The sequence below is a fragment of the Denticeps clupeoides genome, chromosome 14 (assembly GCF_900700375.1).
Source record: "Denticeps clupeoides chromosome 14, fDenClu1.1, whole genome shotgun sequence".
NCBI lineage: Eukaryota > Metazoa > Chordata > Actinopteri > Clupeiformes > Denticipitidae > Denticeps > Denticeps clupeoides.
Window position 1 is genome coordinate 12850414 of NC_041720.1, and position 15258 is coordinate 12865671.

The 15258-nt window shown below is 44.1% G+C and overlaps 1 protein-coding gene across 1 annotated transcript; it reads left to right on the top strand.

The window, feature by feature from the left end:
- The first annotated feature begins 548 nt into the window (after nt 1-548).
- LOC114763404 (thyroxine 5-deiodinase-like) lies at nt 549-2005 on the top strand. The gene has a single exon (XM_028953071.1). It carries the CDS (start codon nt 568-570, stop codon nt 1372-1374), a length of 807 nt encoding a protein of 268 aa, XP_028808904.1. The 5' UTR covers nt 549-567; the 3' UTR covers nt 1375-2005.
- Nucleotides 2006-15258: the final 13253 nt, after the last annotated feature.

Consider the following 15258-nt stretch of genomic DNA (forward strand, 5'->3'; position numbering starts at 1 on the left):
CCTTCAAGACTGTTGGAGAAGCATTTCAGGTGACGACCTCTTGAAGCTCATCGAGAGAATGGCAAGAGTGTGCAAAGCAGGAATCAGAGCAAAGAAACTAGAATATAAAACATGTTTTCAGTTATTTCACTTTTTTTTGGTTAAGTACGTATTGATGCCTTCAGAGAGAATCTACCAATGTAAATGGTCATGAAAATAAAGAAAACACATTGAATGAGAAGGTGTGTCCAAACTTTTGGCCTGCACTGTATGATTTGATTAAAATATGATAATGTTAAAGAGAAAATGGCCAACGGATTCCCATTCGTTCCATTTCTTATCATTATATTCAGTTCTTTTGTCGTATATTAATGTTTGCTTTTTATTTCCGCAGTAGCCAATGAGCTGGTCCCTGTGACGTGTCAAACGTCTCTCTCTCTCGCAGGAGAGTTGGCGGGAGGTAAATCCCGCCATGTGAGGAGGGAGAGAGAGAGGGAGGGAGGGAGGGAGGGAGGAGTGCTGCCTTCCCATCACCGTCCTCTATAAAAAAAAAAAGCGTGCGGGGGGGATGGGCAGAGGCGGCCGGAGATGCGGCGATCCGCAGGTGTCCAGTCGGTGTCCGGGGCGCTGAAGCACGCCGCCGTGTGCCTGCTCCTGCTGCCGCGCTTCCTGCTGGCGGCGCTCACGCTGTGGCTCCTCGACTTCCTCTGCGTCCGGAGGAAGGTGCTGCTGAGGATGAGGGAGCGCGAGCCGAGCCCCGACGACCCGCCGGTCTGCGTGTCCGACTCCAACCGGATGTTCACGCCGGCGTCGCTGCGCGCCGTGTGGTACGGCCAGCGGCTGGACCTGTTCAAGACGGCGCACGTCGGCTCCGCGGCGCCCAACACCGAGGTGGTGGTCCTGCACGAACCCAAGCGGGCGCGCATCCTGGACTACGCGCGGGGCAGGAGACCCCTGATCCTGAACTTCGGGAGCTGCTCCTGACCGCCCTTCATGACGCGCCTGTCGGCGTTCCAGCGCGTCGCCAGCCAGTACGCGGACATCGCCGACTCGCTGCTGGTGTACATCGAGGAGGCGCACCCGTCCGACGGCTGGGTGAGCACGGACGCGCCCTACCAGATCCCCACGCACCGCTGCCTGGAGGACCGGCTGGAGGCGGCGCGGCTGATGCGCCTGGAGGCGCCCGAGAGCGCGGTGGTGGTGGACGGCATGGAGAACCCGTCGAACGCCGCGTACGGCGCGTACTTCGAGCGGCTGTACATCGTGAAGGACGAGAAGGTCGTGTATCAGGGGGGCAGGGGTCCGGAGGGCTATCGGATCTCCGAGCTCAGGAGCTGGCTGGAGCGGTACCGAAGCGCCCTGGACAGTTCGAGGACGGTGGTGGTCCACGTCTAACACCAAAAACAAGTTGTTGTCATGAAAGCTGCTACATATATATACATATATATAAATCATTGCACATTCTATTTTAGTTTCAAAAGTTCCGTGAAATAACTCTCAGTTAAAAAATGTATAGAATATATATATATATATAGAGAGAGAGGCTATAAATATATAATATGGTTTAAACGGTAATACAAACACGCATGATATGTGTTGTGCTTGTGTTGCCCTGTTTTATTATTACTATTATTATTATTTGGAATTTGCTCATTTTAATGAGACCAAGAGCCAAACCTACCGGTCCATCGACGCATTGTTCGTGTTTCTTCTTTTTTTTTTTTTATTATTATTATTTTTGTTAATATTATTTCTGTTTGAGTGGATGTGTGTGTGTGTGTGTGTGTGTGTGTGTGTGTGTTCGCGTTGCCTCCTAATTCTCGGCTCTCCAGCGTTGCTTGTGAAGTTCGGTTTTTAAAAGGTTTCAGCACCAGAGAACCTGGACTGATGTTATTTTAAACGCTGGACGACCCGGGGATTGGTTCCGGGACAACGCTGCCCCAACGTTTGCCAAACGTTGGCTTGTAAATGGCGTCTATTTTGTCGAGCGAGTATTTTTTTAAAAAAATAAACACTGTAGAATGACTTCCGCCTGCTGCTCTTTTATTCTGCCGCAGAAGGCCTGGGTGGGTGTGGGACGGACGTGTAGCCTTCGTGGGCATGCATGACGGGTACGATGGGACCAGAATGTTCACTCCACGTCACGTTTTACAAGGCAGCATTTACAATAATTCGCTGTATAATAATAATAATAATAATAATAACAATTTAAGTATAGTGCGATATTTTTAAAAAATGCCTTTGCTCTTTAAATGTGATACATGTTGATATCTTATTAATGTTGATATTTCGGTATTAGCCAGGAAGTCCTGGATTTTTTTTTTGTTGTTGTTGTTGTGTATTGATGCTACTGTAGGGAATAATCGGTAAAATGGCTTTAACATTGTTACCTGAAATGTGCAGTGACCAGCCGTACGAAAGGCGTACGAAAGTCACTTGGCCACTCTAATTTAACGTAAAACATTGTCTGTTTATGAATGGCCACCTAACCATGTACTGAAGTTACGCCATAGTACGACCATTCGTGTGCTCAAAACTCTGGCATAATTGATAAAGTTCATTTTTTCACCAGTAATCATTCATGTACCTAAAACACAAGTAAGAGTCGATTATGGCGAGTTTTATGTCGAATCGTTGTCTGTTATTTCTGGAAGCACTTAAAGTCATCAGGGTACAGATAATCCACGTCACACATTCAAATGCACATGACAGTTGATAATTAACAATATTCAATTGATGATTCATTTTTGTTTCACCGATATTTATGCTGATATGTAAACAGTTACCAAAACAGCCAAAAACAAACAAATAATGATACAGCACGGCACTTTTACACACTCATTTCAGAAGTGCATTGTTTGTTCTATTCTAAAAGTATTCTGAATACCTTAGATTTCCGTGCACTGTAATGGAATACATTACTGAATACATTTATGGCAACGTATCCAGATGATGGTTTTGCTCCACCCTGAATATTTCTGCAAAAATTGCATGTCCCACATGACCGCCGCTCCTGTCAGGCCTGCTGATTTGCGTCATCCCTTGCCATTCTGGACTAATTACATTTGTTACGTCTGATGGTACGAAATCCAATTTTTTTCCCCCTTCTCTGTTCAGAACCAACAGATTGCCTAGTCTCCCGGCTAGATTTTGACTAATGATCGAGAAAACATGAATGAAATAATATCACCTTTTAACATTTTGGAGCTTGAAGAGTTAAAAATAACAATAGTGATACATTTTGTGGACCTCTCCCAGTTGCCTTATCAGCTGATTCAGAGCAATGCTAAGTGATGTCCTTTTTAAATGTGCAAGCAGACACACACACACACACACACACACACACAGAGGCACAGAACAGCAGGCAATGTGACTGGATCGCACATGGTGCCTGTCCTCGCTGCTTGATTTAATGTATTCAGTCCTCTGCTTTATCAACTTGCAGAGTAGGCCTTTAATCTCACTGCTGCATTAACACTGTGCACTGTGTGTGTGTGTGTGTGTGTGTGTGTGTGTGTGTGTGTGTGTGTGTGTGTGTGTGTGTGTGTGTGTGTGCGTGTGTGTTCCCTCCCCCTTCTCTGAAGGAGCAGTCCGAGATGCATAAACTCACACTTCCCTTATTCCCGGCCCTGCTTGCCAGGCTACACAGGGGTGTCTTCACGTCTTCACACAAAACCCAGAGGTTCTGCTGAGGAACATTGCAAAAAAAATCATAATAATTCTGAGCCACAGGCAGTTGGACCAGTGCAAAATGAAAACCCATTTCAAAGGAATATTTTTGTGCAACAGTTTGTGTTTTGCTGCACTTGAACGCATGTTATACACACCTGGTTCAAAATGCTCTGTGCGCACATGTTTCTCTTCTTTGGCCAAACATTGTTAGAAGCCAGTTCACGTATTTCACGTATATATATAATATAAATGTATACAGTATCTAATTCAAGGGGGTTAGATGACACGGCACTGGGTGCAGGGCAGGGACTCACCCAGGGTGGGGCACTAGCCCACCGCAGGCCACACGCACATACCATTTACTCACGCCTACGGACAATTCAGAGTCGCCAGTTCACCTGTGCATGCCTTTTAATGGCGGGAGGAAACCGGTGAGCCAAAACGGGGCAGCATGCAAACTCCATCCCCTGAGCTGGGATTCAAACCCACAACGTTGGAAGTGTGAGGCCACGTGAATAACCATTTCACCAGCCCTCAAGGAAGATTGATTTTATTTCTATATACAGTACAGGTCAAAAGTTTGGTCACACCTTCTCATTCAATGTATTTTCTTTATTTTCATGACCATTTACGTTGATAGATTCTCACTGAAGGCATCAAAACTATGAATGAACACATGTGGAGTTATGTACTTAACAAAACAGGTGAAATAACTGAAAACATGTTTTATATTCTAGTTTCTTTGCTGCGATTACTGCTTTGCACACTCTTGGCATTCTCTCGATGAGCTTCAAGAGGTCGTCACCTGAAATGGTATTCAGGTGACAACCAGGGGCTGGTAGTAGCCTTGTGGGTAACACACTTGCCTATGAACCAGAAGACTACAGAGTCACAGGTTCAAATCCCACTTACTACCATTGTGTCCACTGTGTTAAGACACTTAACCCTAAAATTTCTCCAGGGGGGACTGTCACATGCCGTAAATGTAAATGTAACAAAAATGTTCTCAAACAGTCTGGAGGTGTTTAGTTCTTCAGAGGTGTTTAGTTCTTCACTCTGCGTTCCAGCTCACCCCAAACCATCTGGACTGGGTTCAGGTCCGGTGACTGTGGAGGTCAGGTCTCCACTTTTTTTAAGTCCATAACTCCACATGTGTTCATTCATAGTTTTGATGCCTTCAGTGAGAATCTACCAACGTAAATGGTCATGAAAATAAAGAAAACACATTGGCCTGTACTGTGTGTGTGTGTGTGTGTGTGTGTGTGTGTGTTTTTTTTTTTTTTTTAAATAAATTTCCCAACTCCAGGCAGCGTTTCTAACCCATCGCACCCATTATTAAATGCACTGACCGTCTAAACTGGAAATATGCCACTCCAGGATCGGGATTATTAGCCTGCCCTGTACAGAAATGCAAGTTCCTGATCTAGACTGGCCATGGCTTTACATATATACATTTTCAGCAGCATTATGCTGTGTTGTGGGAATGTTCGGGAGTTTAATGTTCACCGGTCCTTGCCACCAAATAAGAAGAAGAAGCTCAAGAAGAAGCTTTTTTAGGCATGGTAAGGATGGGGGAAGGAAAGTGGGGTTAAGTAATGGGTATCAGGTGACCCCTGCTATAAAACATAACAAGATGAGTTGAAGGAGTAAAACTGGGACGCTGAAGGACCTGTGCATGCGGCGCTGTGGGCAGGAATGCGAGCCCAGGCCACACAGGCCACAAGTGCTGCGTCATTGCCGCTTGTTTGCTCCATTTAATTCGTTTATCCCATTTCAACCAATCCACAGTTATTTGTGGAGATTGGGGGCATCCTCCTGTAGATGGACACATCGTCTTGACCTACCGAAAACATAAAAGAGAACATTTTTTTTTCAGACTGAAAACATCCAGCAACATCTATAATCAGCTACAGCAGAAGCTTCTGACGTGTATTTGCACATAAAAATTGTACATAATAGACAAGTCAACTGCATAAAAGCAGGAAAAATACAAGCATATTATTCTATTGGATCAGACACACACACACACAGACACAAGAGAGAGAGAAAGAAACAGAGCAAAGATTCAGAACAGGGCTTAAAGGGTAGCAGGGTTCTCGAGCAATGACATTTCATTTTCATCTGATGACCTTTCATGATAATAATTGGTATTATCGTTCCGGTGCCAACATTCTTCCCCCTTCTCCCCCCTCCGAATCTCACAAAGCTGATAGTTACACATCAGGAAGCGTACTCTCACGATTTAAAAACCTTCACTGCGACGGCTATTTACTTATTTACTTTTTATTTCTCTTTTGCTTGTGAAATAAGACAGCGACACACATTTCCACATTTAAAAATGTTACAAATTCATTTCAAAATGAACAAATGCCTTTTTTCCTTCAGAATTCTACAAACAACATGGCTGCCCACTGCTCACCAATGGTGATGGGTTAAATGCAGAGGTCAAATTTCACTGCGTGCACCGTGTGCTTTGCTGCTGTGTATCACAAGTGACAATCACTTCACTTTACTTTACTTATTTTAAGATCTCTTCAGAGATGTTCAAGCGGATTCAAGCCACCCCAGTCTGAGTTCAAGAGCTCTCTGGAGCAGGTTTTCATCCACAACGTCTCTGTACATTGCTGCAGTCATCTTTCCACTGACCTGACTAGCCTCCCAGCTCCTGCAGCTGAAAAACATCCCCACAGCATGATGCTGCCACCACCATTCTTCACTGTAGGGATGGTATTGGCCTGGTGATGAGAAGTGCTTTGGTCCAGGTGCCTTTTGGCAAAGTTCATGTGCCTTTCATTAAGGAGCGGCTTTCGTCTGGCCACTCTACCATACAGGTCTGATTGGCGGATTTCTGCAGAGATTGCTTGTCCTTCTCAAAGATTCTCCTCTGTCCACAGAGAAACTCTAGAGTACAGAAAGGGTGACCATCAGGTTCTTGTGCCACCTTCCTGACCAAGGCCCTTCTCTCCTGATCACTCAGTTTATGTGGCCAGCCAGCTCGAGGAAGATTCCTGGTGGTTTTAAACTTCTTCCACAGATGGCAACAGCAGGCCACTGTGCTCATCGGAACCTTCAAAGCAGCAGAAAAAATACTGTAACCTTCCCCAGATTTGTGCCTCAAGACAATCTTGGAGGTCTACAGGGAATTCCTTTGACTTCATGCTTATCAACTGTGGGACCTTATATTGACAGGCATGTGTCTTTCCAAATCAGGTCCAATCAACTGTCTGTTCCACTGGTGGACTCCAATTAAGCTGCAGAAACATCTCACGGGGATCAGGGGAAACAGGAGATAGAAAATGACAGTAAAGGCAGTAAATACTTATGTGTATGTGCTTTTGCAGTTTTTTTATTTTAAAAAATTACCCAAAACCTCAAGCAAACTTTTGCCACATTGTCATTACGGGGTGTTATGTGAAGAGGTTTGGGGGTAAAATGAATTTAATCCATTTTGGAATTAGGACATAACAAAGTATGGGAAAAGTGATGCACTTTAAATACTTTCTAGATGCACTGTTTATTTTTGTGCATAGCTATCATCAAACCTAAGTGCATTTAAAAGGAACATGGGAAAGGGAACAGATTCAATTACTAACATGCGATCTTGTTTTGGTGTAGAGTGGGTCACGAGATTAATATAAAAAACGTATCAATTTATCTATTTACAGCATGAACCATGTTGGCTGGGATATCAAACTGCTGTATTACCGATAAACACAGAAAATGCATTCTCCTAAATTAGATAACAGACAAAAGCCACTCTAGATCATAATAGAGAGATATATTCTATTATACTGTTATAATGAGATTGACAAATAAGATGGTCGAGATGTGACGTGTGGTGGCATGTGCTGGTTCAGCATCCTAATAGCCTGAGGATAGAAACTCCTTCTGAGTCTCTTAGTCCTGGCCATGATGCTTTGGAGTCTTTTGCCTGGGTTTAGATATGGGAACAGGGTGTTGTTTATAGTTGCCTGTAGTTTATTTAATACACTGCCATATTCATAGTGTTGATTATGTTAAACATATTGCTTATATAAATTATTTTTAATAATCGCTTACTAAAAAGAATAACTACTGCCAAATCATTGTGTTAAGAATGTGATAAGAAATTCTTTATTTGTATTTCGGTTGGGTTCTGCGTATGGTGCAGGCTTTGTGTGAATTTTACAAAAGTATAAAGTGTGATGCCTGATCCCTCTCTAGACCACTTCAGCCTGGCACCTGCATCCCATGTTGCTATGGGGATGATGCTGCTATGAGACCAGTCTATTTTGTACCACTGTACATTTGCAGATGTCGGAGAGAGAGGCTTTGTTGAAATCCACAGGTTGAGGCTGGGCTCCATTCACTTCTATTCAAATGTATTCGAATTTAAGGTTACACCGCTTGGAACTAATGGACACATGAACAATACATTTACAAAAAAATATAATGGGTTACAAATGTAAATTGTTCTCTCTTGTCCATTTAAACTGGATGAAAAACTGTAGAATATATATGCAACAATATGTACAAAAAATATACACTAATGTGCAAAAGTTTAGGGTCATTCTGAAATATATTTTTTTTCCATGAAAACATAAAATGGTTTTTAAAACAAAAAGAATAATTGTCAAAGTTTGAAATAATGATGTAGTCGAACCCACAACTGCTGTACTGTACTGTAATTTGGCCAGTTTTATTCATTCTTTAATCTGTACAACTGTTTTCAGCACTAAAGATCAATGATATTGTCACATGACAGAGAACAGAGGGATCCAAGCACAAGTTTCAACAAAAGGATTTACAAGCACAGGTTTTACAAGCACTGGCTCAAATAGAGGCACATGAAACGAACAGCAGAGACACAAACAAGACAAAGTCCTTAAATATACTGAGGAGGTGCAGGGTAACGCAGCTTTTAATACCCGTTATAATTTCCAAGAAACAGATCATTTCTACATAAGCCTCAGCTTTTGAATGTTAGCCTATGTTCTGATTCCTCCCAACCACTCCACGGAGCATCCTCTGGCATTCACATTTCTAAATTCAAACCAGTCCCATTCCAGAATGGTCTCACCTGTGGTTCTTCAAGGGTGTGATTAGTTTCCAACTACTATCAGATCATGAACAATCCTCCCTATGATGACGTGAGATATGAAACACGTGAAGCTTTGTAAAAAACATACAGAAAACAGGTATATTTAAGCATGTTATATAGGTATATATAGGTATAAATAGGTATATAGGTATGTTATATAGGTATATACAGGTATAAATAGGTATATAGGTTTGTTATATAGGTATATGTTGTGACATTTAAAAAGTTGCTCTGTGCATTAACTTCATGTTCTTTTGACCAGCTGCAAACTGTCGATTTAACACAGTGGTATGAGTATGTCTGGTATGAGCTCATGGTTCGTTGGACTGCCAGGGCGTTTGGGACGCAGGTTACACGTTGGCGTGGGTGGATCACATGAGCGTTCAGACACTGCACGTCGTCTCCACTGCGGGAGTGAATCCGTGCTCTCCCGTGGAGCGGTGTGTGTGGGGGGCCAGAGGCTGGAGAGTCAAATGGAAATGGTGCCAGGAGGACTTGGTGCATTAGAAGCAGTATTGTGAGGGGAGTGAAGGTCAAAGGTCATCGGTGGCGAACAAGAGCAGATAAGAAGCATTGGTCTGTGTCGAGCGGTCGTCAAGAGGGTGTTCGGTTTGGTATAAGACTTACAGCAATGTGTTTGCAGGGTCTTTTATACTCACCGGCATGCCGGATTCGATCTCCTTCCGGGTCGGTGAGTCTGGATTGGGTTGTACACTCGCTGGGGGCTTAGACACGATAACGAAAATTGCCATATTTTGGTTTGTGACTTCATTACATTTTTTTAAAACACATTTTTTCAGAAACTTTTCACACCAACAGTTCAATGCAGTTCAGTGTTCAATGTGAAGCCATTTGGATTTTGTTTATTAATTCTAAAATGATTGTGAATCGATTCATACCAGCGCGGAACCAGAACGTGAGCGCATGTTGGAAGAAATGCCCGATAGGACGCAAGGAGGAAGGTAAATTTCCCCAAGATTCGGGAAAGGACAGGACAATGGGGCAAAGTTGATAGAAGAGGAGACAAAACAGGATAAGTCTTACTTTGACTGAGGTGAAGAAGAGCCGAGTCGAGTTGACAAAGGCCAATCGATCACTGAGAAGCTGGCAGTGGCCATCTTGCCAATTTATGGGAGTCACGTTACCTCATCTCCGTGTTGCTCCCGGTCACGTGGATGGAATCATGTGACATCTACAAGGACAGTCCCCCTGGAAGCACTCAGGGTTAAGTGTCTGGTTCAGGGACACAATCGTAGTAAGTGGGGTTTGAACCTGTGACTTCGTGGCCATCTGGTGAATGTGTTACCCACTAGACTACTACCATCCTCATCCTGTAGAACATGTATTCAACCCTTTTTGCTGCAAAATCAACACTGATTGGTAAAGGATTCCGATAGTCCTCTGAATTTATCTGAAGGTATCTGACATCAAGCCATCTGACAAGACGGTTTCCCAGCAGAACTTTACCCAAAGCATCACACTGCCTCCACTCACGTTTTACTTTACTTTATTTAGCAGACACTTTTATCCAAAGTTTTCCTTCATTGAACCGCTTTTGGTAGGTCCAGACAGGGAACATCCCTCAAGAGTTGTAGTTTTGGAAATGCTATGACCCAGCAGTGAAATTTCATGATTTGCTCAGATCTGTAGCCTTTTTATATCTGTAGATATTTTTTCTGCTTCTGACACATACAAACAAGGACAAAGTGTGGACTTGCTACATCCCACCCATTGCCAGGTGCCATTTTCATGAGATTATCAGTGTTATATTCTTTGGTTCATTTTGCTAAAACATAACTTTCATGTATGTCACCCCATCTCAGTCTTAAATCAAAACATATAAGCAAGCTCAAGTTCACCAATACCAATATAACAAAAAAAGTGCAAACGACATTTGTCACAATTCATTTCAATGCACTGTGAGGGAATCCAATTTCATTTTTGTTGCTTACTCCACCATTGTGATACATTATTTTCATCCCAAACACTTGATGAATCACAATCATTACAGATCATTAAAGCAGTCTGACAGTCTATCAGCTTTCTCATACTTTCACCAACCTCGCAATGCCAGCTTGCCATTAACACGCCCACTCCCACTACGGTTGTATGTCTACTGCTTAGGACATAGCGCTTTGAAATTAGGGCCCTACATCCGGAGGTAATTTGGGAGAGCAGAAAATTCAATCCAGGATTAACCTCCAATGTACCGAGTCTCTAAAAACCTTTAGCTGCAAAATCATTTTTACTCTCCCAGAGTGATGGAGAACTATGAGATATCCATACCCAGAGTTGCACAGATTTTAACAACATGTGATGCCACGGGGTTACCCGAAGCCTTTCCTCACACTCCATGCCACACATCATTTGTGGAATTTCCTGATGAAATTCTCCCTGTTAAAGTGTACCTCACAACCCGTTTGAGGAACATCTCAGACAAATCACTCAGGATAAACTGTAGGAGCCATGCAACTCAGCTCCAGTCAACCACCATAAAATGTGTTGGTTCTGGAAAATGTTCATTAACGCTGTGTATAAGAGACAATAAATTTAGTAAAAAACTGCAAACGGGGAAAAAGGAATGTGCAACATGTCCTGTGGATGTTTTCCACAACCGAGACACATGTTGTACCAGTAGGTAATACCCACTGTAACTAATGGGTATTCCAAAGCCAGTTGTTCCTCTGCAGAATTACTGCTGTTGAGGTTGTTTGGGGTGAACTGACATTTTTTTTTCTTCAGATTCTAGTAGCATTAAATGGACTGAGAAAACCATCTTTTTTCTGAGCACTGACCCTTTGTGCCGCTGTCTTTTGTTACTCCCAGCATATTCAATGCTCTCCTTTCTCCTGGGTGATGTTTTCGCACTGTTGATTCATTAGGCGCCCCACTTGGAATGAGAGCACCATGGTATTACCACCAAAAAAAATGGGTGAGTGTATGTTCACATTAAAATTGTGATCGTGGGTTCGCATTAGCATTCAAATTAACATAATGGCACACTGCCATTTTTCTTGTTGCAGTGTTTTTTAAATTGGCAGATATGATGCATAAAAAAATTATATATAAATGACATAAAACAAAGTATTTAACTTTTTTCCATATATATATATATATATATATATATATATATATATATATATATATATATATATATATATAAAAAAAGTTAAATACCGTTACAGTAACACTGAAAAATGCATACAAAATGTATTTATAATCAACTCAATAGTAGCTTAGTGGCTAACACACGCACTTGTGAACCAGAGGACTTCAAAGCCGCAGGTTCAACAAATTTCTTGCCCCCTGAGCAAGAAATTTAACCCCGAGTGTCTCCAGAGAGAGACGATATCCCTGAAGATTACATTTGTGCCATTTGGCAGACGCCCTTATCCAGAGCGACTTACAACGTGCTTTCAAGTTACCATCGATGAAGAGATCAATTCCGGTTCACTAGGACCCCCGACTATGAATACAATCTTTTTATTCACTCTGTTGTAGGTTCTGTACACAAGTTTGACAATAAGAGGGTTACAAGTTCATCTAAATATTCTTTAAAGAGGAAGGTGTTGAGCTGCCGTTTGAAGGTGCTCAGTGACTGAGCTGTTCCGACCTCGAGGGGAAGTTCATTCCACTACTGAGGGGGTTAGAATGGATCCTAAGAAGACTCCTTATTCTAGTGGGATTCTGTTTTCCCTAAATCAACAGTAAATAGAAAAAACATGAAATGGGGCTGCAGAATGTGAACAGGACATGGACAGACTCGAAAAGGAATCTTGTGCACCAGCAGCCAGTTCAGGGCTACTTTAGAGCTCTGTTAAAAAATTCACAACGCTGAGAACGCCATCGCGTATGCCTCAAGGGACCTGAGATGAGGAAAAGCGAAGTGCTCCGCATCCGAGAGGGAATCCTGGCAGCTGTGTGATGGCAGGGGAGACGTCCTCATGGCTCTTCGGTGGCGGGAAGATGCTTCCGCGTTCCCGCTGTGTTCTGGGGAGGAACGGTAGACTCTTTTACCAAATATACCTTCTGAGACTGATTGTCTACGCTGCGGAAGTAAATTCTTCAAATAAAAAGCAGCCGTTTTGCTTTTCACCCATGGAGCTCAGCCTCTGGCACTGCGTAAAGGCGGGCGAGGCAGATGGCGGCAGGGAGAGTCGCTGTGTCCAGGCCCTTTGGGCATCGGTTGAGTGGCACGCCTCCGCGCCGATCGGATTAGTTTCCGCCAACGGGCGGCGGGGGGAAGCTTCCACTCTCCACTCCCTCCGGCAAAGCTCCTCGCCCCTGTGGACCTCAGCCCTCTCCCCTCGGCTCCGCCCCGTTGGTCCCAACGCGGACGCGCGTCCAGCCATTTTGGCAGCGGCCTCCTGATCATGCGACATGGCAATGCTTGTTCGCCCATGTTTGCTTGATTATCCGGACGCGGTTCTATAGCAGATTCAGCTCCGGCACGTACAGACAGTCTTTTATATCCAAGTAGAATAAAGCTTGCCAGAGACCATGTGCTCAGTGTTCAGAAGATGACGACTGCTGCTTCTGTCTATGTTTGGTGTGAAGTTGATTTGGTTCATTGTGACGTGTCGTTGTTCATGTCTGTTGTTCTCTCTGAGATTGAGGACTTGAGGAGCCGTTAGCCAGTATTTACACGCTGGCTCCTTTTGGCGCGTTCGTTGGAAATGGGTCATGGGTGGCGTCCCATTAACAGTGCAACAGCGCCATCCAGTGGAGGTGACAGGCATGTGTCAATGAGCATGTGGGCTGAACTGCAGCTATTTCATTATGAAGCTAAATGGATTACGTGACATTTTAAAGGCAAATTGGCATGCAGCTCCATGGGAGTCGTGGAAGTTTCCGTGGAGATGGATAAAGTGTCACATGGATAAGCAGAAGATGAGTCGTGCTCCTGAAGGACTAAAGGCGGGAAGTTCAGAAGAATTGACGGTTCTCGTGTTTCCCTTGGCATTATAATAAGCTTTCCAGATGTTGGTATTTCTTTATTTTAAGAAAGTTAATTTTTTTTCAAAGGTGGCATATGAAAGGTTACAGAATTGTATTTATTTAAAACAATAAAAATAAAAAGAACCATCAATGCAATTCTACTATTTTTGGAGAGCTTCAGCAAAAGGAGCCAGAAAGTAGTGATTGTGAAACACTGCAGCACAGCACACGGTGACAACGAAATGTGTCCTCTGCTTTTAACCATCACCCTTGGTGAGCAGTGGGCAGCAATGACAGGCGCCCGGGGAGCAGTGTGTGGGGACGGTGCTTTGCTCAGTGGCACCTTGGTGGCTCGGGATTTGAATCGACAACCTTCTGATTACTGACCTACAGTGGGGTGGTGGTTAAGGAAGTGGCCCCGTAAAGTGTCTGCATTAGACGCAGAGTGTAGTGAGGCCTGCATTTTACTGGCTTGCTGTTGCTTCTCTTAAGGTGGACAGAGTCCCTCTGCATTGAGGAGGATGGGCGGGGCAGGAGGGAGGAGGCGGTCTCACCTCTGCTGGCCTTGTTTGAACCCCGTTCCTCCCCCCATCCTTGGTGGACGGGTGGAAATGAATCAGCTACCTCCACGCACCTTGGCATCCCACAGGCAGGGCGCATGTGCTCTATTCATCCAGAGGAGAGAAACAGTCTCCTGAACCCAATTTATCATCTGGGCTGGATCGTCCAGCTTCATTGGTCAAATTTACAATATGGTCCCAAGCCCTGTTTCCATGGCAATACGAGCTCAAGCCTCTTGGTGTTTTTTTATGATCAAGTTGTACAGATACTCTTTGCTGTTGCTAAGGCTGTTACGATCATGAGATGTTAACTGATGATTAATAATCACACATACGATGATGTTCATCACATCACCACATTTGCAAACAGGAGTAGTAAAAGATTAAAATGATCTAATTCCACCCCTCTCTCCATTCAAAATCCTTACACAGAACAGTGGACCGTGTTCCACAAGAAGCCATACGTTGGTGAGCAGTGGGCAGCCATGACAGGTGCCCGGGGAGTAGTGTGTGTGGGGACGGTGCTTTTGCTCAGTGGATAGGCCACCACTGCCCTGGATGGCCGAACAGGAGGTAACACACGCAAACACACAGGCAGGCAGGAGATTGCACACTTGCAACATCTCTCTCTCCTCATTGTGCTCTAGGCCCATGTCTCTACGGCGAGGTCTCCTTAAATGCCTCCTGGTTACGCATCACGGCGCAGTAGGCAGAGTCGGCAAATTAGTCTCTCTACCAGTGTACAAAGCGCACAATAGACACACAAACACAGAGATAGAGCAACACACACACACACACACAAACAAACAAAACAGAGGACTGCCCGTCACCGCTTAGTCCCGTCACTCGGGGGGTCACAGCTGCCGAAGCCCATCCTGGGACATGCTTTTGGACGACGGGAGGAAACCCGCGCCAAACTCCGCCCACAGAAGGTCCAAGCCGGGATTCAGGAGGTGCGAGGTCACGTTGCTAAGCGCCAGGCCACCATGCGACCCCATACACTGATACGTAATTATGTTTGACACCGAT